This window comes from Stegostoma tigrinum, chromosome 4 (genome assembly GCF_030684315.1).
Source record: "Stegostoma tigrinum isolate sSteTig4 chromosome 4, sSteTig4.hap1, whole genome shotgun sequence".
In the NCBI taxonomy this organism is placed as follows: domain Eukaryota; kingdom Metazoa; phylum Chordata; class Chondrichthyes; order Orectolobiformes; family Stegostomatidae; genus Stegostoma; species Stegostoma tigrinum.
In genome coordinates, this window is record NC_081357.1 from 129262091 (window position 1) to 129286714 (window position 24624).

The 24624-nt window shown below is 39.9% G+C and overlaps 1 protein-coding gene across 8 annotated transcripts in view; it reads right to left on the bottom strand.

The window, feature by feature from the left end:
* agbl5 (AGBL carboxypeptidase 5) overlaps window positions 1-24624 on the bottom strand; it is a 107832-nt gene that overhangs the window by 67508 nt on the left and 15700 nt on the right. For 7 of the 8 annotated variants that reach the window (XR_007247529.2, XM_048530618.2, XM_048530616.2 and 4 more), the window contains 2 exons: window positions 8805-8971; window positions 1357-1534 (listed from right to left, as the gene is read on the bottom strand). Coding sequence is in view for 7 of the 8 variants with exons in the window: in XM_048530618.2 (XP_048386575.1) it covers window positions 1357-1534; window positions 8805-8971 (345 nt within the window). In the remaining variant the exon portion in view is untranslated. Of the gene's footprint in view, window positions 1-1356; window positions 1535-8804; window positions 8972-22281; window positions 22370-24624 lie in introns of all 8 variants that reach the window. The other variant, XM_048530621.2, reaches the window with a different exon arrangement.

The following is a 24624-nucleotide window of genomic DNA, read 5'->3' on the forward strand; positions in this document are numbered from 1 at the left end:
ACACTCCGATAATTTGTAAGAAGGAAGAATAGCCCATGCAACCTGGCAATTGTTGACCTGGAAACAGTAGGAACAGACAGTTTAGAATATTGAAACCATGTACCAGACACATCGCTTCTACCTCCAGTAATCCTGTTGTCAATCAGCAAACTATTCAACTACCTGCTACTTTTTCCTATGACTACAGTTGGGGTCCTGCGGGGAGATTTCTCCTTCACACAGTAGAAGCAATCTTGAAGCAATAAGGGGCAACAGCATAGGATCATTAGGATGTTGCACAAGTTAAAAAATATAAATAAGGGGCAAACTCTTAGGAAATTAAGAAGTGATTTGACAAAATGTGTTAAAATTATTATACAGGGTATACAGAAATAGATACTTTCCAATAGTTGAGGAATCGAGAATGAACATTCATTCATTATCAAACGCAATAAATTCGGGATAAGGAATAGCAAAAACTCGTTTTACATATTATAGTGCTGTACGAGTTCAGTGATAAAGACAGAGGCACAGTCAACATGTAAGAATCTGCTGCTGGAAGAAAGGGGGTGAAGGGGCATGGTGAAATATTGGTTACATAAGAGGACCAGCAAAAATTAAATAAAAATTGGGCCTATAATGCAACAGAAAACCTTAGTTTAGACTTCTTACTGCAACTACAAAAATGCTCAGGTGAAAAGCAGAGAGCTCGCCAAACTGTAAGTAGGAATATTTTTAAAATAATGATTTTATCTTCTTTCCTGTAAAGTTACCACTTGACTGAATTTACTTGAATTTTGAAAAAAAATCAGCAAAATCAAAATTAAAGCAAAATGAAAACCAAACAAATTCCATATTCTGTCTTCCTGATTAGTTAATTTTTTCTTTATAAAAGCTAACCATAGCAATAAACCAAAAACAGAATTTCATCATAAACTGTTCCTGTCTATCAGCAATCATTCCTACAACATCTGGAAATACAGTCAGAGTTGTACAGCACGGAAACAGACCATTCAGTCCAACTCATCTGTGCCAACCGGACATCCCAATCTGACCTTGTCTCATTTGCCAATATTTGGCTCATATCCCTCTATACTCTTCCTATTCATATACCCATCAAGGTCCTTTTATATGTAACTGTACCTGTCTCCACCATTCCTCTGTCAATGTGTTCCACACACGCACCCTCTGTGTGTGAAAAAGTTACCCCTCAGGCTCTATTTAATCTTTTCCCTCTTACCATAAACCTACACCCTCCAATTTTGGACTCCCCCAACCTAGGAAAAAGACCTTGGCAGTATTAAAGCTCTTGAACAGAATTTCTGGAATGTCAGCTAAGTCTTCAAACATAGAATACAGATCTTTGGATTTTCTTACTTGTTTCCCAGGGAACTGCTTTGGGCGAGGAGTAGAATCATCTGGAAAAAGCTTTTCAAGTCGTGGTTCACATTCTGCTGTCATTCCATCACATGAAGTAATGGTGATAAGATCAACACGTCGTTTCTCCAGGGAATAACATAAAGGTTCACGGTGATAGTAAATACTATCTGGAGGGCTAAAGTGAAATTTGCTCGAGTTACAAGTTAACCTCTTCACAAATTTAAATTCATATATGATATCAGATGATTACTCCAAGAAGGAATATTTGTACATGTTCAAATCAAAGTGCCTCCCCATGTACAAACAAAGGCCAAAGACAATTTTTTTTAGGCAAAACTGAAGGAGAACTCCACCTTCATGTCTTGGCCAGTAGCCTTTGGGAACTCTAAACCCAAACGCAAAGATTCATGTTTAAGGCCACAAACAGCTACAAATGAAGGACCCCAGTAAGTTACAAATTGTCCTTTATTTGGGATCAGAGTTCAACTTGAATCCTGACAAAGAAAATGGTAGATCCACTTGCCCGTTAGCCACAAAGGTAATATGAAAATGGGTTTGAGCAGACTAAATTCAGTTCTTTTTCAGCGCAGGTATACAGCACAAATTGGCAATCTTGCTTAGAGATTACTCACTGGCTGGCAGAGTTGATGACACAACACAATTTGCAATGGTAAAGCAACAGCACTCAGAAGTTTGGGTGGACACTATGTTGGATAAATAATGTAGACTTTGCTCATCATTTCAATAGCTGACCTAGAAATGTCTGATACTGAACACTACTATTAACGTCTCTATCACTGATAGGCAGGAAAGTAAAGAACATACCTTTTTTTAAAAAAAAGCAAATTACAGCTTAAATTTAAGATGCTGCTCAGAAGATGCTGCCAAAGAAGTCCAATAAAAAATAAACGGACATCCAAAAATATTTTCTCCCACCCCTTCTGATCTTTATCAATGAGAATCTTTTGATTTGTAGTCAGCCATCACAATAAACAGACTAGCCACACAGACACGACTCCAATAAATTTTTCTTTAACAAACAAACTAGCTGGTGAAAGTTCAGAGAAGGTTCACTGGGATGATTCCCGGTATAGATAGGTTGTCTTACGAGCAAAGGTTAAACAGATTGTAACTTTTTGGAATTTAGAGGAATGAGAGGTGATCTCATTGATACAGGGTAAATGCTGAGAGGATATTTCCCCTCATGGGAGAGGTTAGAACCAAAGGGCATGGTTTCAGAATTAAGGGGTGCCAACCTATGACTAAGATGAGGGTGAATTTCTTCTCCTAGAGAGTTGAGTGTCTTTGGAGCTCCTTTAGAGCTGTAGGGCTAGAGTCCTTATGAATATTTAATTCTGAGATAGATAGATTCTCGATCAATAGGGGAATAAAGGGTCATGGGGAAAAGGCAGAGGTATGCCATGTGGAATGTCAGATCAGCCATGAACATAATGAATGGGGGGGAGCAGGCTCGAGGAGCCAAATGGCTTACTCTCCTCTTCCTATGTCTTGGGATCTTATGGTCGCAGCTAACTCCAAAATCAAAGTTATTAGATATCTTCCCCATGCACTCACCTACAATTCCCAGCTATTTAGTTCTTCAGCAATTTCATAAATTGGCAGAGCATGCAAATCCAGGATGAAACAAAATATATGCAAGCAAAGAATAGAGCGTGCTCATGTCTTTGATCCCAGCAATAGCATCTACAATCTTTACTGGAACTGTTGGTCTTTTAAATCAATTATTGCATACCTACATAAAGCAATTTGCATCCTGCTGGTTGACAGTTTCATACAGTACTGAGAAAAAAATCATCAGAGAGAGAAAAAAAACTACACAGCCTACTTTATCCTCTATCTGAAATGCAAGTAATTCTAAAGACTGCCCTGGGCAGTAAAATTGCTATCTTCTACAAACTAGAAAGAACATGTGAAGCAGGTATAGAGGTAGACCATTCAGACCCTCAAATCTACTCAATAAATTCATGACTGATCTGCTCATAATTTGAATTCCACCTTCCTATCTACCTCAAAATCCTTGATTCCATTGTATAACCTCTGCCTTAAAAAATATTTAACAACACCCACCTTTGATACCTTCTGAGACCGAGCATTCAAAGTTGCAGAACCCTCAAAAGAGAAAAGGGATGCACCTAATTTCAAAACGGTGCTGCCCTCTAGTTCTGGATTCACCCATGAGGAAAAATTCTTTATACTAAAATATACTTGCTACTTTCCAGTCTAATGGAACCTCTCATGAATCTGGGGATTTTTGGAAAATTAACATCAACACATCTAGTATTTGAAAGAGACGAAGAACAGCAAATGTGGAAATCAGAAACAAAAACAGAAATTGCTGGATAAGTTCAGCAGGTCTGACAGCATATGTGAATAGAAATCAGAGTTAACGTCTCAGCTCCAATGACCCTACTTCAGAACAGATCTACATAATTAGCCACTAAGAAGTTGGTTGAGACCATCTGCACAAACAGCCTTGTCATCCCCACAGCTCAATCAGTGTGCTTTGTACCACTTCAGTTCCACCTCCAGTTTTCTAGCATTTTTTTAATACTGTCTGTAGTGAAAACAATTTTTTTTCATTTCATCCACTTTTTTTTATTGACACTCTCTGCAGGACGAACACTTACCTCTTTTCCTTTTTGAACGCTTGTTGAAACTCTTGCTATCTGTTTTCACATTCCTAACTGGCTTCCTCTCAGTTGAATTTATTCCCCCAGTTAATCTCTTAGTCATTCTCTGCCATTCTTTATGTTGTGACCAAGCTCCTACCTCATTTGTACAGTTAAATGCATTTTACTTAAATTTGGTGTTTTCTCTAACCTATTTGGTTAACTACATTGCAGGTCCTCTCTTCAGTTTTTCTTTATAGTGGGAATATACTTATTCTGATTATTCTGAAAAATCCCGTTAAATGTCTGCGATTGTGTCTATCAGGTCTATCCCCTCATCTAAATGCCAGCTGACATCAGTTTGCTTGGCTTTCATGCCCACATTATTGCTCTAATTGAGGTTTAATAGAACCAATCTTCTCCCTTTCTAACTGGATGTAAAATTCAATCATATTGTGATCTCTGCTACTTTGGAATGGCTTTATTCTCAGTCCTTCAATAATCCTGACAAATAACAGAATATCAAATCTAATATAACTTTATAAATATATCTAAAAATATATAACTAAATATAAAAACTATATATAAAAAAACTATATATTCATATAAAAACATAACTATAACTGTGGTCAGTTCCAGAACATGGTTTCCAAGAAATTCTCTCAAAAGCACTTCATACACTCCTCGCCCAGGCTATGCCTGACCATCTAGTTTAGGTGTAGATTATAGTCACCCAGATTATTGCCATCACAAAGATCAGTGATCTCCACAAAGCCCACTGCAAGACAGAATCAATAATCTACCAAGCTGACAAATCTGAAACCATTAATTGGACTGGTGTTTCCATCTAAAAAAGCACAAAAACATTTTCATTTCAACATGGCAACTACCAGGGCAATACCAAGCCAATGAAACTCCTCCTCATGAAACTAAAAATGAAAATAGCATCACATCAGAAATTCCTTTGTCGAATCCTGCAGGATCAAAACACAATTCATATGAAGCACTGTAAATACTCAAGTCCTCATCAGAGACAGACTCCTCTCAACATATGTCATCATCAGGTATACATCTAAAAACCACAGTGAATATTCCTGTTGTTTGTTCAGAATATTCAAGATATAGCCCAATCGCCTATATTTATGCTGTTTCGAAGTGCACAGCAGTTCCATGTCTGAAAATAAGACTAAATAATCCATCTTCTGTCGAGGAAGAGATAGGGAAGTGCCAAAATAGATAAAATGGACATTCAAGGATATCACAATAATATTTGTATCTTTGGCACCTCCAGATGTAAAGAGGAGAAAGTAGCCTCCTTTGTCCATGTCTGGTTCCTCCTTGTTCTTGAGTACAGGGTGCAGAAATCACTATGTATAGCACAGAACTCCTACCCACAACTTATCTAACTTCGGCAGTTGTTGGAATTGAATGGATTCATAAAGAAAACATCCTGTGCACATGGGGCTGGGCAATATGGTTTAGGGGCACAGGAAAGTAAAAAGAGCAGTAAATGCCTGTTCTGCTGTTCAATATAAATGATGGACAACCTGTGATCCAATTCCATATATCTAAGTTATCAATAAATAGGATGAAAAGCTGAGATCCCAAAGCAGATCCTCGTTGGACAACATGAGTCAAATCTTTCCAATTAGAGTACCTGGTCATCATCACTATCCTGTCTCCTGACTTTCCAACTAGCCTGGTCAGTAATTTGTGTTTTTTTTATTCATTCACAGGATGAGGGCATGACTGGCTCGGCTAAATTTATTGCCCATCACGAATTGCACGGAGGGCAGTTAAAAGTCAAGCACATTGCTGTGGATCTGGAGTCATACGCAGACCAGACCAGGTAAGGGTGGCAGGTTCCTTTCTTAAAGGACATTAGTGAACCAGAGGGGTTTTTCCAACAATCAACAATGGAATCATGGTCATCATTAGTCTCTTAAATCCAGTCATTTCTTGAATTCAAATTCCACCATCTGCCGAACCTGGGTCCCCAGAACATTACCTGGATCTCTGGTTTAACAGTCCAGCAATTAATACCACTGAGCCATTTTCTGTAACTCCATTAGTTAAAAGCCTCTTACGAGGGACTTTAGCGAATATTCAGTAAATAATTTCCCTGTCCACTGTAGTTGGCTTTTAAAAGCCATTCAATCAGATTCATCGGGCAAGTAGTCCTGAATATTTGCCATTTCAGTCATTCTGTCCTTAATTATAAACATGCCCAACAACAGACGTTCATAAAACTTGTCCATAACTCCCTGGGTTCTCTCTCTCACTCTTAAATAGAAGAATGAAATAAGAAACTTTGGACAATTATAGCTCAAGCATCTCCAATGCTCTAAGCTATTTCCTTTAAAATCCTGAAGGTTTAAATCATCTGATCTTGGTTATCTCTCTCTCGCTTTCCTAATACTTTCTTCTTTATTTGTTCTGTTGCTCACGTTAACTCTGCAGAGTCTCTAACTCTGGTCGGATGGAGGCTTGCTTCGGACATCTGGAATGCTGGCTTCTTCCTCAACTGCAAATTCTGATTCACACTAATTATTCAGCAGGTCTGGAATTTCCCTGCTTTCATTGATATTATCACTATTATTGGTTTTTATTGTTTGCTTTACTATTCTGCAATGGAGATGGCAAGTATTGAGTCCATCCTTACTCCCACAAAGTCTTTCATCATTTCCCTTAGTTGGTTCAGCACTATTCAATATTTCCACTATTATTATAATAATATGAAGTATCTTGCACATGTCTATATTGAATTTGACTGACCCTAGTTCCACCCACTGAAATTTTCTTCCAGCACCATCTGCAATTTCTTGGTGCCTAACTTAGCATCTGCAAAATTAAGCAGGATATGGTGCTTTTCTGAATTCTGATCATTTACACTTTCAAAGCAGCAGACACTCCAACATCAATCCCCTAGCAGCCCTCCTCAATATCTTACCAAAATTACATTAATTACCTATCTAGTTCCTAATACTTATATCACCAAACCCCTAATCTTCAAAATGCTTGTAGAATAACTATTTCTTATTGATTTCACATGTTCAACATTCAACTAATATATACACATCAGTCTTTAATATAGTCACAAATACATAACAGTAACTTGACGATCTATGATCAGGTTGCTGCATGAGAAATAAATAATATTCCTTCTTTCTGGCATAAAACTCATGTTTCACATTCCCCAGGCTTGACTCTTCAATCAAAAATATTTGTCCGACTGGCTAATTTACATTAAGTGCGCAATCACCAGGCAGGGTCAAAACCTCAAATTCAATGCAGCGCCATAAAAGTTAAACATAATTTTGCCCTGTTAGAAGGAAAACAACTTTCACCTACTCAGAGTAGCCTGCTGCCCTAGAAAAGTCTTGTATAAATATATATTTATATGTATCTTTCACAACGTCAGTGATTCCCAATACACTTCACATATAATCTATATTTTTGAAGTGCAGTTACCTTTAATGTAAGAAATAAGTAGCGAATTCGTACTGAACAGGGTACCACAAACAGCACTGTGAAAACTACCTGCCAATCTGGGCATTCAGATTTCATTTGCTAGATTATTGGGGCCATCTCCTCCTTGCTTTAAAGTAATATGCTGAGATCCAGACAGGGCCTCAGTTTATTGTCAGATGGTACACTAATCCAACAGTACTTCAATGACCATCAGCCTGAATAACATGCTCTAATCTCTAGAATACAACTTAGATCCTCAATCTTCTGACTCAGTGGTGGGATTGCTACCACTGAGCCATGATTGAACTTGGCTAGGAAGGTTTTATTTATTAAAGACCAGGAGCAATAGTAGGAAACAATGCTTACAAGTTGAGGAAAAGAATATCACTAAGGTTCTTGAGTAGATGTGTAGCTCGTGTTATGGATGTTGTGATAGGTTCGCTTGCCAAGCTGGTTCATCTGTTTGCAGACGTTTCATTACCCTGCTGGGTAATATCATCAGTGCAGCCTCTGATGAAGCGCTGTTGTGTTTTCCCAACTGGTATTTAAACTCCGAGGTCCATTGGAATTGATTACCTTATTTCCAGCTTTCCTTCACAATGGTGTAAATATAGAGTCTAGTTCTTTGCGTTTGTTGATGGCGTTCTTGTGTGGAGAACCAGGCCTCTAGGCTTGTCTCTGGCCTGTCCAAGGACCCTGGTGTTGTCCCAATCGAACTGGTGGTTCTCCTTATCCATATGAATGGAAATGAATGAGTGTTAGTCGTGTTTTTTATATTGCTGGTTGGTGTTCATGTACTCTTGTGGCCAAAGAATATCAGGACTCCCTTAACCTTGCTTCTTTAAAAGGCATAATATATTAATTTTAAGTTAATAATGCAAGGCAAGAAACAATCGACTAAAATAAATGAAAGTCGTTGGCTACTTTTTTGAAATTCTTCAAATATCAAGATGCAACCTTTCAATATAGTTGCTCTAATGACTATTTGAATACCCTTCACTTTGGTAATCCTCAAAAATTGGTAAATAAGCTATACTTTATCTGTGGAAAATATTGGCAGGTATTTTAAAAAATGACCAGGTTTCACTTCTCTCATTTATGTGTATTTCTGAAAATATCTCATTACCAGATCCTCACAACATTCACATGGCCCTCCTGAACATGAACTAATAGGAAGCAAGCTCACTGAAGTGAACAACAGCAGTGCATTTCCAGTTTTCAGTTTACACATCAACAGAAGTTAAATACAAGTTGTTTCTTAAAGGGCAACTATATCTGCATGGAAATCATTAGGAAAGCTAATTACACAAGGTACTCAGTTGAAGCTCGCAGACTGCACCCTACCTCCTCATAGTCAGGTGTTTACAATATTCAAACTTTTCATCCAGTTGCGCCAACATCTCTTGACACTCAGAGTATGTGAATGGAAAGCAAAATGCAAAGTAGGTTGTTGCTCCACGATATTCAAGAAAGCGATGCATGAAGGACAGAATAAACTGGTTTTCCACCATCTAAATTGAAAGACAATGGTGTAAAAAGAAATGACAAAGGTTTTATAGAAACAAACATTTGAATCCTGCATCTGAAAGTTATCTATTCAAGCTGCAATTGGGCACATATTGTAAGAGTAAAAAAACTGGAGGATAGGAACAAAATTAACAGGATTCAAAACTTGGATAATCATAGAACAGCACTGATCATACAGTTATTACAGAACAGGACAATTCTCCTCCCATTGCATCCATGCCAGCTCACACACACGCAATCTGATCAGCCCCATTTATTATTGTCCTCAGAGCCCTGTACATTTTTGCTCAAGCAAGTCATCCAATTTCATTTTGAAATCATTCACGATCTCTGTTTCAACCTACCTCATGGGTACGGAGTTCCAGGTCATTACAATGAGTAGTGGAAGACAGCTCTTTCTCATATCTCCCTAAATCTCTTGCTGAAAATCTTAAATCTATGTCCTTTAATCCCTGTACCATCATTTGATGGGGGCACTTTTCTTTGTCTACATCAACTATTATAACTTCAATCTTCCCTGAATATCAAATGTCAATTTTCCTTGAAAGAAATCCACAACTTCTCCATCTTAACCTTGAAGATAAAAATCCATCATCCTCGAAATTATTTTGGTAAATCTTCTGTGTATACAGTGAAACAATCTCATATATTCACTATCCTACTCATCCTTTCATTGACTTTCACGAGATAATATACATGGGAGACATGACACAGAAACAGGTTATTGCTGTTGCTTATGCTACACTTGTGCCTCCACACATATTTCCTCATCTGATCTAATCTATCATAATCTTCTAGTCGCATTTGCTTCATGTGCTTGTTCAACTTCCCCTTAAATTGATCCACACTATTTATTTCAAGCACCCCCCGCAAGTTCCACATTCTCCCCGTTCTTTGAACTCTCTATTGGGTTTCTTGGTGGTCATCTCATATGAACAGTTCTTGGCAATTTTCAAAAATGAAAATATCTTTGTCTTGGTTAAACTATCTTGGCAAGGGATGGGAACCAAGATTGAGAATTAGAGAGGAGTACCAGAGTGCACAAAATACTTAGAGACACATATAGCACTAATATGCAGGTGATGCTAAAGCCAAATCAGTGAAGTCAGAGTAACGGAGAAAGCAATGAAATCTAAATCAATATGAATGCACAGAATATAGTAAACAAGGCTGGGGTGTTACAGGTGCAGATTGTTAATTGGAAATACAATAGTGAGATCTGGCTCAAGGAATGGCAGGACTGGGTGTTAAATATTCCTGGGTACAAGATGTTCAGAACAGTGATAGGGAAAGAAGGAAAGGAGGAAGGATGATGGTCTTTTCAGGACAGCACTGAAGTCTGGCAGAAACAGAATGTCCCAGAGGGTTCAAGGTCAGAATGAACCTGGCTAAAGCTAAGGAACAAAATGGGTGAACTTATATATCACCAATTAGTGGGAAGGATGTACAGGAACAAATCTGCTGGGAAATTACAAAAATAAATGCCAACATAATAGACTTCTTGTGGCAGAGGGCCTTGACTACCCAAACACAGATTGGGAGTGTGGTAGCATTAAAGGCAGAGAATGGCCAATGGACTCAGATGGAATTTAAGAAAATCTTCTACATCAGTACGTGTCCAGTCCAACTAGAAAGGATGTACAGTTGGACTGATTCTCGTAAATGATACGAGTCAAGTAGATCAACTATCATCGTGTCTTAAGATTTAGAAAGATGATAAAAAAAAGACAATAAGCAATCCAGAGTAAGACTATTTAACTGAAGGATAGCTAATTTCAATGGGGCAAGAACAGAGCTGGGAAGAATAGATGGGAACAATAGACTGCCAGGAAAATTTGTAGCTGAACAACTGACTGCCTTTAATGAGGAGATAGTTTGGATACAAATAAGGCATACTCCTTCAAAAGGCAAAGGGAGGGCTTCTTCCACAAAAAAAGAGTCAGAAAGTTAAATAAAGAAAAGTGTGCTTAAGACAGGCACCAGGTAGATGATGCAATTAAGAACCAAGAGGAATACAGAAGTTCAGAAGGGAAGAGAGAAAACACATTAAAGAAGCAAAGAGGGATTATTAGAAAACACAGCCAGCCAACATAAAGCAGAGATATAAAACTCAAGTTACGAGGATGGATTGGAGAGGTTGGGACTGTTCTCGTTGGAGGAAAGCAGGCTAAGGAGATTTGATAAAAGTTTATGAAAATCATGAGAAATCTGAATAAAGCAATAGATTGTTCCCATTTGTAATACCTATGGAAAACAAGAGGGTGCAGATTTAAAATGATTTGCACACATAGCAAATGAGATGTGAGATATTTTTTTCACTCAAGTGTTTTCTGTCTAGAAGGCATTTCCCAAAAGTATGATGAAGACACAGCCAGCTGAGGTATTCCAGAGGGCACTGGATGATCATTCGAATAGAAAAAATGTGCATGGGTGTCAGGGTAAAGGCAGCGAAATGGCACAAATTCAAAATGCTTGAGAGTGCCAGTGCAATATGACAACTGTATGGCCTCCTTTTACACAAAAGCAATTCTATCATTCTGTATTCACTCCATCAAATCCTTTCAAAATTTTGAAGACTTCTATTATGTCATCCTCAGCCCTTGACTTTCAAGGGAAAAGAGACTTTACAGAAATACCTGTTCATTTCTGGAATCATCATTGTAAATCTTTCTGAATTCTCTCCATTACATCTATATGATGCCTAAATTTTGTGACCAGAACCGCATGCAATATTCTTAAATGTGGTCAAGTATAACTTGCCTACTTTTCAATTACATCCATCTCAAACTAAAGCCAAATTCTCAGGGGTTTCCCACACAATCCGTTTGTTCTTCTACCTCGTCTAGTGGCAATCTAGTTTGTGAAATATGAAGTAACATTTGAGAGAAACTGATGTGTTGTTCATGGAAAACGCTTGTGCAACAGCTGAATTAGTTCTTGGAAGTGTTAACTCTTCTTGAAACAAAAAAGGGATTGGAATTCTCTCTTAAACACTTACGCTGTTGTATAATTATTATAGTGACAGTGTAAAAGTGCTGCCCTTGCTGTAATTATAGCGATAAATTGAAGGTGGGAACATTTACATCAAAATCATCAGTGTCTGAACATTTTCCAAATATGTGTTGCTAACACTGTACAGCACCAGCATCAGGTTAATCTGTTTGATATCTGCAACAAACATAATCCCAAACAGTGAGATTGGCAAACAAACTTTACAGTTCTTTGCTGGGAATTCTTCCATGAGTTTGTTTTTAAACAATTGATGGATCTAAATCTAAATATTCAAAAGTGATACGCGTCCAGAATGGACTTGTGTTAGTTACTCGTGTTTCATCACAAACTGTTTAAACAGTATGCATTCTACAAAGAACAGACTATACACCCGAGGCAACCTATTTAAATTTAACATAAAGCTACCACTGCTTTTCATATAACCAAACAGGAATTTAAAACATCAATAATGACAACAAATAAATGCATGCATATCAACAAGATTCAGAGACGATTTAGAAAATGAAATATTGAGCACTTCTTACGTTTCAAATATGTGACACAATAGGATGGGGGGGGGGGGGCAACCAACTTCAGAAATATATTGGATCATAACTTACTGAAAAATATGTTTAGAAGCACATGATTATTAAAATGCTAATCAGCCAGCCAGTTGTGGAATGGAAGAGATTTGCAAATCTTAGGGTATCACAGGTTGGAGAGAATACTCATAAAAGCTGCATTCCACCATTAACCTCACTATGAGATGCATACGGCTATACTATATAGAACCGCCCGGTCCAACACTTTTTCAAAGTACTTGAATAGGAAATTGACATAAGATTGGGATAAATATCTCCAAAGATGTTAACAGCCTTGACCAAGGTACCCTCACAAATGAGAGTTGAGAAAGTGAGCAACAGGGAAAATAAAATGGAATAAATGCTTCCAAAAAACTGCAAAAGAAAATGATGTAATACTAGCCCAGAACCAACAAGAACCTCATTCTCCATATTTTAATTAAGATTTTCGTAGTGTTCTCAGTTACAAGTGATATCCTATATAATATCACTACCCCTTCACGTTCCTGCAATTTTTGGCATGGGTAATCACACTTTCCTCCTCCAATATCCAGCTGCATGGGCTCATTTAGAACATATAACATTACAGCGCAGTACAGGCCCTTCGGCCCTCAATGTTGCGCCAACCTGTGAACCCGATCTGAAGCCCATCTAACCTCCACTATTCCATTATCATCCATATGTTTATCCAATGGCCATTTAAATGCCCTTAAAGTTGGCAAGTCTACTACTGTTGCAGGCAGGGCATCCCACGCCCTTACTATTCTCTGAGTAGAGAACCTACCTCTGACATCTGTCCTATATCTATCACGCCTCAATTTAAAGCTACATCCCCTTGTGCTAGCCATCTCCATCCGAGGAAAAAGGTTCTCACTGTCCACCCAATGTGATCATCTTGTATGTCTCTATTAAGTCACCTCTTAAACTTTCTTTTCTCTAATGAAAACAGCCTCAAGGCCCTCAGCCTTTCCTCAGAAGACCTTCCCTCCATACCAGGCGACATCCTGGTAAATCTCCTCTGCACCCTTTCCAATGCTTCCACATCCTACCTATTATGCGGCGAACAGAACTATACGCAATACTCCAAGTGTGGCCGCACTAGAGTTTTATACAGCTGCAACATGACCTTATGGTTCCAAAACTCAATCCCTCTACCAATAAAACCTAACGCACCTTACGCCTTCTTAACAACTCTATCAACCTGGGTGGCAACTTTCAGGGATCTATGCACATGGACACCGAGATCTCTCTGCTCATCCACACTACCAAGAATCTTACTATTAGCCCAGTAGTCTGTTTTCTTGTTGCTCCTGCCAAGGTGAATCACCTCACACTTTTCCTCATTAAACTCCATTTGCCACCTCTCAGCCCAGCTCTGCAGCTTATCTATGTCCGTCTGTAATCTGCAACATCCTTCCGCACTATCCACAACTCCACCGACTTTAGTGTCATCTGCAAATTTACTAGCCCATCCTTCTACGCCCTCATCCAAGTCACTTACAAAAATGGCAAACACCAGTGGCTCCAAAACAGATCTTTGCGGTACACCACTAATAACTGAACTCCAGGATGAACATTTCTCATCAACCACCACCCTCTGTCTTCTTACAGCTAGCCAATTTCTGATCCAATCCCATGCCTCCGTATTTTTTGCAATAGCCTACTGTGGGGAACCCTATCAAACGCTGTATTGAAATCCATATCCATCACAACAACCGCTTTACCCTCATCCACCTACTTGGTCACCTTCTCAAAGAACTCAATAAGGTTTGTGAGGCATGACCTACCCTTCACAAAATCGTGTTGACTATCCCTAATCAATTTATTCTTTCCAGATGATTATAAATCCTATCTCTTATAATCCTTTCCAACACTTTACCCACAACCATAGCAAGGCTCACCAGTCTATAATTACCAGGGCTGTCTCTACTCTGCTTCTTGAACAAGGGGACAACATTTGCTGTCCTCCAGTCTTCTGGCACTATTCCTCTAGACAAAGACGACATAAAGATCAAAGCCAAAGGTTCTGCAATCTCATCCCTAGTGTCCCAGCGAATCCTAGGATAAGTCCTCTGGGCCAGATGGGATTTATCAATTTTCACACTTTCTAGAATTGCTAACACCTCCTCCTTATGAACCTCAATCCCATCTAGTTTAATAGCCTGTACCTCAGTATTCTCTTCGAGAACATAGTATTCACACATGAAAAAGACAAACGAAAAATATTCAGTTAGTGCCTCTCCTATCTCTTCAGACTCCATGCACAACTTCCCACTACAGTCCTTGACTGGCCCTAATCTTACTCTAGTTATAGCCTCAGAATCACATGCGATGGCTTCACTTTTCATTACTGCAGTTCCCCAATAATCCCCTTCCCCTACTTCTCATCTACATGCTGCCTGTCAACAGCATCGTCCAAAATCACAACATCAAATTTCAGATGCACAATGATGACTCCAAGTTCAACTTCAAATCCTATGTTTACTTTAATTTGTCAGATCACTTGTCTAACACCCAGTCCTAAATGAGCAGAAACTTCCTCTATTAAATACCAACAAAACCAAAGCTATTTTCTTCAGTCTGTGCTACAAAGTCTATTTGACTTCAAACTAAAACCACAAGACAGAGCAGCAGACACAGAGAAACATGAAACATAGACTACAGGAACAGGTGTCACTCATTCATTGCTTCAAGTCTGCTCCACTATTCGTACAATCATGGTTTATCATCCAGTTAAGTACTTTCTCCCCAAACTCATTGATTCCTGGAGCCCTCCAAATTCTACTTACCTCCTCCTTGAAAACACTACTCACTGACAGAAGAAATTACAGCATCGCGGCTCAGTGGTTAGCCCTGCTGCCCTGCCTCACAGCACCAGGGACCCGGATTCAATTCCAGCATCAGGCTGTATAGAGTTTATACATTCACCCACTTTCTTCTGGTGCTTCAGTTTCCTCCCACAGTCCAAAGTGCAGGTTAGGTGGGTTGGCCATGCTAAATTCCCCAGAGTGTCCAGGGATGTGCAGGCTAGTTGGGTTAGCCATGGGACCATGCAGGATGCTCTTTGGAAGGGTCAGTATGGACACGATGGGCTGAGTGGCCTACTTCCACACTGTAGGAATTCTGTGATTCATCTCAGTCCCAAATGGCTTAACTAGAATCCTTAGACTGTGACTTTAGTGTTGGACTCCCTGTTGATCGGGCACATCTTCCTGCCATCTAATCCTATTAGAATTTTCTAGGTTTCTATGAGATTTTCCCTCATTCTTCTAAACTCTAGTGAATATAATCCCCTTTATACCTCAGATCTGCTATCCCAGGAAGCAGTCTGGGAAGCATTTGTTGCACTTCCTTAGATTTGGAGACCAAAATTGCACACAAACTCCAGGCATGGTTTCGTCAATTGCTGCAAGACATTCCTGCTCCTGTATTAAACTCCTCTCGCTCTCAAGGCCAACATACCATTTACCACTGCCATTCTGTAAGCTATTCAGCCCATTGAATCTGCTCTGGCATTCAGTGAGATCATGGTTGATCTGATAATCAACTCCATCTTCTTGTCTTTCCCCCATAACCCTGATTCTCTTCCTGATTAAAAAGCTCTCTCTCTGAGCATGAAATATATGTAATGACTCAACCTCAACGTGCCCTCGATGGTTAAAAAACATTCCACAGATATACCACACACAGGGAAGAAATTCCTCATCTTTGTTTTAAATGCGTGACCCTTTAATGCCCTGTGGTCCTTGCCTCTCCCACAAGCAGAAACAACCTTTCCACATCACACCTTCAAGTCTCCTAAGAATTTTGCATTTTTCAATAAGGTCACCTCTCATTCTTCTATATTTCAACAAGTACTAATGAACTTAACCTCCCTTCATAAGACAGTTCCTTGATACCTTCCATCGGCCTAATGAACAATCTAAAGATTGCCTCCAATACCAGTACATCTTTCATTAGATAAAGGGCCAAAAACTGTAGTTTGGTTGAGGTCTGACTACTGCCTTGTATAGTCTTAGCAAAAACTCATTACTTTTACACCCCATTCCCTTGGAAATAAAGGCAAAAACCCCATTTACCTTTGTTTTACCCTTGAAATTAAATGCTAGCTTTTTGTGATTCATGGATGAGGACTCTGAAATCCCTCTGTTTCATAGCTTTCTGTAGTCTTTCTCCACTTAAATAATACACATCTCTATTTTTCCTGCCAAACTGCATAACTTCACATAATATTCCATCTGCCAAGTTTTGTCCACTTTCCTAACCTGTCCATATCCTCTTGCAGACTGTGTCATCCAAACCACTTGTGTTCCCACCTATTTTTATGTCATCTGCAAAATGGCCATTGTACATTCACTTTCCTCATCCAAACCATTATATATATAAGCACTGATACCTGGGGCACACCATTAGTTATAGGTTGCCATCCTGAAAATGCTCCCCTTACCCCAATGCTCTGTCTTATAAGCCAATCCTCTATCTATGCTAATATACTATCTCCAACACCATGAGCTATTATCTTATTAAGTAGTGAAATGTATAGTATCTTATCAAAAGTCTTTTGAAAACGCAAATGTATTACATCACAGCTTCCCCTTTCTCCAGCCTACTTGGCACTTCAAGGAATTGTAATAAATGTCTCAGGCATGGGTTCCCCTACATGCAAGTCATGCTGACTCTGCTTGATCATATTGTGTATTTCTAACTGCTCTTCTGTTACATCCTTTACAATAGCCTCAGACATTTTCCCAACAACAGATGTAAAGCAAACTAGCTTATAGTTGCTTGCTTGTTGTCTGCTTCCCATTTTTGAATATTACACTGGCAGTGTTCCAGTCCTTGGGAATTTTCCACAATCTAAGGATTCCTGGAAAATTATTATTCATGCATGCGCTATCTCCGTTGCTACTTCCTTTAATATCCTGAACTGCATCCCATCAGGCCTAGTTCGACTGCACTCTCCATGGCAACTGTCAGAGGCTAAATAGATACCTGACAAGCTTAATGTCACAATGGAACCCAAGATGAACTTCTAATCACACAGATCCACTGTACCAGCAAGATAGTCTAAACCTGTTACACTGCCCGACTCCTTGTCTACCCTCTCTGTGAAAAGAATTAATCATGGAAAACACGAAAACGATGGGGTCTTTGACAGGTATTTTACATCTGTTTTCATGGTAGAGGACTTAGTAAATCTCTCAAAAATAACTGAAATGACTAAGAAGTCAGAGGTTCCAAGAGGCAGACTTAGGCTCATCATACAACATTTTGCATGGAAAAAGAAGTGTTCAAGGTGAAATACTATACATGAACTACAGCATTTCTGGTTGAAATAACTAAAAATAAAACACATCACTAATATTGTAGAAATACCATATATGGCAAGTCTCCTGTTCAATACAGTATTTAAAAATTACACATTAGTATTTTTAAGATTAACCAGGCCCTATTTTCTGGCAAAAGTCTGCCAGTGCCAGGAGTTGCAGGTGCCAATCAACTTCTGCCAATAGATGGAGCCCTTTGGTAGAAGGTCAAAATCAATGAGGAAAAGAAAATGGCTTCAGAGGCAAATGGACTGGCCTTGGGTAAGAGCAGAGGAATGCAAGGTGAAAAGGAGGGATACAAGGCCTTGGGGGTGTGTGTGTGGTATGTGTGTGTGTGGTATGTGTGTGTGTGGTATGTGTGTGTGTGGTATGTGTGTGTGTGGTATGTGTGTGTGTGGTATGTGTGTGTGTGGTATGTGTGTGTGTGGTATGTGTGTGTGTGGTATGTGTGTGTGTGGTATGTGTGTGTGTGGTATGTGTGTGTGTGGTATGTGTGTGTGTGGTATGTGTGTGTGTGGTATGTGTGTGTGTGGTATGTGTGTGTGTGGTATGTGTGTGTGTGTTGTGGGGGGGGGTAAACCTAGAGCAGTCTCCTGGCTTTGAGAGGTTCGAGGTAAAGCCTAGTGAGATCTTGAGTCAAGGCTTAGTGTGGACAAGAAGCTAGGTGCCAACATGTACAGGGTTGGAAGGACTGTTATCCTGAACTTGTTTTTCTTTATTTTCCTAATTTATTCCTATGATCTGAAATGTCAGACTTTGTATTTCTTTATGTTTCTGATTTATTTTCCACCCTCAGCATTTGTACTTAAGAAATCTTTATCGAGGTACTTTTGACTCTAAGATGGCACCATAAGTGGCAACTTGCAAACTTTTTACTGTGCTCATTTGAGTACGTGACAATAAAGCTAAATCTAATTCTATTTAACACTGTGTAGAGACAACAGTGCATGTAGATGTGTAGAAAGACACCAGACTGAAAGCCACACAGAATATTTTCACACCATAGTTAGAGAGTTGTACAGAATAGAAACAGACTCTTCAGTCCTACCCGTCCATGCTGACCAGAGATCCTAAATAAATCTAGTGCCATTTGCCCAGCATTTGGCCCATATCCCTCTAAACCCCTCCTATTCATATACCCATCCAAATGCCTTTAAATGTTAATTGTATCAGCATCCACCACATCCTATGGTAGCTCATTCAATACATGCACCACCCTCTGTGTGAGAGCACTGCTCCTTAGGCCCCTTTTAAATCTTTCCCGTCTCATCTTAAACCCATGCCCTCTAGTCTTAGACTCCCCACCCCAGGGAAAAGACCTTGTCAATTTATCCTATCCATGCCCCTCATTGTTTTATAAACCTCTACAAAGGTCACCCCTCAGCCTCCAACGCGACATGAAAAATAGCCCCAGCCTATTCAGCCTCTCGCTCAAACCCTCCAACCCTGCAACATCCTTGTAAATTTTTCTGAACCCTTTCAACTTTCATAACATCCTTCTGATAGCAGGAAAACTAGAATTGCACATAGTCGTCCAAAAGTGGCATAACCAATGTCTTGTACAACTGCTACAGGACCTCCTAATTCCTTTCTCAATGCACTGACCAATAAAGGCAAGTGTACAAAATGTCTACCTGGGACTCAACTTTCTAAGAACCTGCACTCCAAGGTCTCTTTGTTCAGCAACAGTCCCCAGTGCCTGACCATTAAGTGCAAAGTCCTGACTTAATTTGCATTTCCAAAGTGCAGCTCCTTGCATTTATCTAAATTAAAGTCCATCTGCCACTTCTTGGCCCACCTGATCAAGATACTGTTGTACTCCTGAGGTAACCTTCTTCACTGTCCACTACACCTCCAATTTTGGTGTTATCTGCAAACTTAGTAAAAACACCTCCCATGTTCACATCCAAATCATTTATATGAATGTTGAAAAGCAGTGAACTCAGCATTGATCTTTGTGGCACACTGCTAGTCACAGGCCTCCAATCTGAAAAGCAACCTTCCACTACTACCCTCTGTCTTCCACCTTCGAGCCAGTTCTGTACCCAGTTCTGAAGAAGGGTCTAGGCCCAAAAGGTCAGCCTTGCTACTCTTCTGATGCTGCTTGGCCTGCTGTGTTCACCCAGCTCTGCACCTTGTTATCTCTGTACCTAAATAGCTAGTTTCTCCCTGTATTCCATGTGATCTAACCTTGCCAACCAGTCTATCATGAGGAACCTTGTCGAATGCCTTATCTTTTTTTCCTTTAAGAGCGGACAATTTTTTGGCCTAATTTTTTTTGTATAAAGTGTTAATCTCCCTGGGGAAACCTTTAGTTTTTCTCTAACTGGTGTGTCCATGTCCATGTTAGTATAAATACATACCCTTCCAAATAACCTGCTGTATTCTAAACTGTGTTCATTCGGTTTGCCTCTTTACTCACCAAGTCATTTTTTAAAATAAATCAGTTGTTCTATTTCTCATCAAAGAAACCAGATTGTTGGATTTATATTATATTTGGTAATACTGATAACTGGGTAAAACTTGTTTTTTTTCCCCAAAACATGGGTTCTGCCCTGTGCAGTAACAGAACTAGAGAAAGACAGTGTACTTCTCCCATATTGGTTGTAACCAATGTACATCAGCTTCTGATTAAGCAAAACCTTGACTTTAAAACTCTCACCTTCTGCAGCATTACCATCCCCATCTTTATTACCTCCTCTGGCCCTGCAAATTGCAAGATATCTATGCTCCCCCAGTCATAGCCTTCTGCATTCCCACTTTATCAGTGTGCTGCCAGCAGCAATACATTCAGCTGCCTAGACATTAAACTCTGTAAAACTAACCACATATCCAACAGTTTTAACACTGTCTGATAGAACCTCCCTTTTCCATCAAGCTTCTGGTCATCTGACTTTCTCCCTGACTCAACATTTTTTTTAAACAAAAAATGCACTCCTAATGTTCTACCACAATAAAGGAACTTGACAATTGCAGATTGTTGGTATTCATGAACAACTATGTGAACAGAATATACATGACTTTCTAATCTAAACTGCAAGACAAATCAGAAAAGCAGAAGAGCAAAGTGACCTGTATTACAATTGCTCAAAAACATGGAGTTTATTTAAAGAAGTTAATCCCAGACCTTTCTGCAGTACTAAATCTATGGATCATCAATATCTTCCCAAATGTATTTGGTTGGCAATCAGTAATAAGATCAACATTATCATAGCCTTGAACAAAATATTTCTATTATTTTCTTACCAAAAATGAGATTAAGGCCTTCAACAAGGTTCTGTACAGCAGACTAATTAATAAAGTTAGGTCAGATGGGATTCAGAGTGAGCTTGCCAATTGGATACATAATTAGCTTAACAGCAGGAAACAAAGAACGGTGGTGGAGATTGCTTCTCAGTCTGGAAGCGTGTCACCAGTGGAGTGTTCTACAGGGGTCACTTCTGGGTCCTCTTTGTTTGCTAGTTACTTAAATGATTTAGATGAAAATAGTGTGGAAGGCATGGTTTGTAAATTTGCAGAGACACCGAAACTCATGGCATACTAGTCAATGAAGAAAGTTTTCTAAGAATACAAAGGGAACTTGATCAAATGGGTCAACGGGCAGAAAAATGGCAGTTAGAGTTCGATCTGGACAAATGCGAGGTATTACATTTTGGTATAACAAACAAGGGTAGGGTTTATACAATTAATGGGAGCACCTTGTGTGGTGTTGTAGAACAGAAGGACCGAGGGATGTAGGTACATAATTCTTTGAAGTTCGCGTCATATATAGTCAGTGTGGTTAAAAAGGCATTTGGCACACTTGCCGTCATTGCTCAGTCTCCTGAGTATAGGAGTTGGGAAGTCATGTTGATGTTGTCCAGGACACTGGTGAGGCCCCTTCTGAAATACTGTGTCCAGTTCTGATCACCCAGTTATCACAAGGATATTATTAAGATGGAAAGGTTTCGGAGATTTACCAGGATGTTGCCAGGTATGGAAGACCTGAGTAATACAGAAAGGTTGCATAGGCTGGGACATTGTTCCTGGAGCGTAGCAGGTCGAAAGGCAAGCTTATAGAAGTTTATAAAATAAGGAGGGGGATGGTACAGACAGAGTTAACAGTAGTTGTCTTTTCCCCAAGGTTGGGGGACTTCAAGACTGGGGGCACATTCTTAAACCTTTCTCCTCTCAACTTAAAAAGGACTTGAGGGGCACATTTTTCACACAGAGGGTGGTTCATGTGTGGTACATGTGTGGTAAACTTCCTGAAAAGTGGTAGATGTGGGTATGATTAAAACATTTAAAAGATATTTGGATAAATAGATGAATAGGAAAGGGTTGTCACCGCTACAGACGTCAGATCAGTCTTTCTGGGAGTTAGCCCAAGGAAAGCGACAGGCCCGTACAGAATACCTGGCCGAGTACTTGAATCCACTGCAGACCAACTGGTGGAGGTATTCACAGACATCTTCATCTCCCTTCTACAAGCCGAAGTCCCCACCTGCGTCAAGAAAACCACTGTCATCCCATTACCCAAGAAAGCACATGCAACGTGCCTCGATAACTACCGCTCTGGGGCTCTAACCTCCATAATCATGAAGTGCTTTGAAAGGCTGGTCATTTCCCACAGAATCTCTAGTCTCCCACCAGGCCTTGATCCTCTATAATTTGCCTAGCGTCAGGTCCAGTGGATGCCATTTCCCTGGTTTGGCAGTCATCCTTGGAACACCTGGACAACGAGGGCACCTATGTCAGTCATAGAAACATAGAAGATTGCAGCAGGAGGTGGAAATTTGGCCCTTTGACCCTGCTCAGCCATTCTTCACAATCATGGCCGATCGTCCAACTCAATAGCCTATTCTTGCTTTCTCCCCATAACCTTTGATCCCATTCATCCCAAGTGCTATGTCGAACTGCCTCTTGAATACATTCAATGCTTTGGCATCAATTACTTCCTGTGGTAATGAATTCCACAGGCTCATCACTTTTTGGGTGAAGAAATGTCTCCTCATCTCTGTTCTAAATAGTTTACCCTGAATCCCCAAACTGTGACCCCTCGTTCTGGGCACATCCACCGGCGGGAACATCCTCTCTGCATTTACCCTGTTCAGTCCTGTTAGAAATTTATACAACTATGAGATCCCCCCCGCCTCATTCATCTGAATTTCAGCAAAAACAATCCCAACCTAGTCAATCTCTCCTCACGTATCAGACCCGCCACCCCCAGAATCAGCCTGGTAAACCTTCGCTGCACTCCGTCAAGGGCAAGAGCTTCGTTCCTCAGAAAAGGAGAACAAAACTGCACACAGTATTCTATGTATGGTCTCACCAAGGCTCTATATAACTGCAACAACACATCCCTGTTCTTGTAATTGAAACCTCTTACGATGAAGGCCAACAAACTATTTGTCTTCTTTACCAACTGCTGCCTCTACATGCTTACTTTCAGCGACTGGTGCACAAGGACGCCCAGGTCCCGCTGCACACTCCTCACTCCCAATTTACAGCCATTTAGGTATTAATCTGCCATTTTTTTTTGCTTCTGAAACAAATAACTTCACAGTTATCCAAATTAGACTCCATCTGCCATTGACCTGCCCATTCACCCAACCTGTCAAGGTCATGCTGAAGGACCTCTGCATCCTTGTCACAGTTCCCCCCCCCCACAACCCAACTCCGGCTCATCAACTACAGCTGCGCTTTCAACACCATTCTCCCCTCCAGACTGATCTCAGCTCCGTCCTTTGCAACTGGATCCTCAACTTTCTGACACACAGACTACAATCAGTAAAGATAGACAACTGCACTTCCTCCACAATAACACTCAACACTGGAGCCCCCTCAATAATGCATTCAGTCCCCCACTATATTCCCTGTATATCCATGACTGTGTTGCCGAATTCTGAATAAACTCCAACTACAAGTTTGCTGACGGCACTACTGTGGTAGGACAGATGTCCTAACTAACAAATGTCACACACACCACACCTGAACTTTCATTCTCAAAAGGAAATTTCCCAGTATGCCACATTTATCCTGGAAACAAGTGCTACAAACAATGGAAATCCTCATCTGGAGAGGAAGGGATACATGCTGGATTCAATCCCCATCCAAATGTTTCCCCAGGAATGATTGAAACAGTTACAGGAAGTGTCAAAACAGACTTTTAAAAAGGGCGACATCTCTAGGCTCTGAGACTCTGTCCCAGTTGTGATTGAATAATAGTTTAAGACAAACACTATTCCCAATCTATGTCAAAACATGATCCCAGTCATACCCAAAGGGCCCTTATTTCCTCCATGCCCATCTAGGCCCCTGCTCATCCTCATGGCTCCCTGTACACAAACAGGGCCACAACACAACCTACCATTCACACCCATGTCCTCTTGTAAATCCCTTTGTCAACTGGAACATTTCTAATTCCTATAGATTGGCTACAAGTTGACTTTGTACATAAGATTATCCTTTTCTGGACAAAATGCTTATTTAGGCCTGCAAGTATACAAGTCAACCCCTCCAGTTTTCAACTACTTGATGCATGTTTATTAGCATATTAGGTATTGGCTTCCATTTTTTAGTTAGGAAATACATGTTTAGAGTTACACACACCTTACAAGTCAGCAAATGGGATTGCACAGGCAATGAGTTAAAGACACATGCTTGTGTGCAGACTGCACATGGCAACTAACATTCAGAATTTTATTCACATTTCAAAAGGGGAAATGACATCAACACCAACAGTTCACATTTTATACT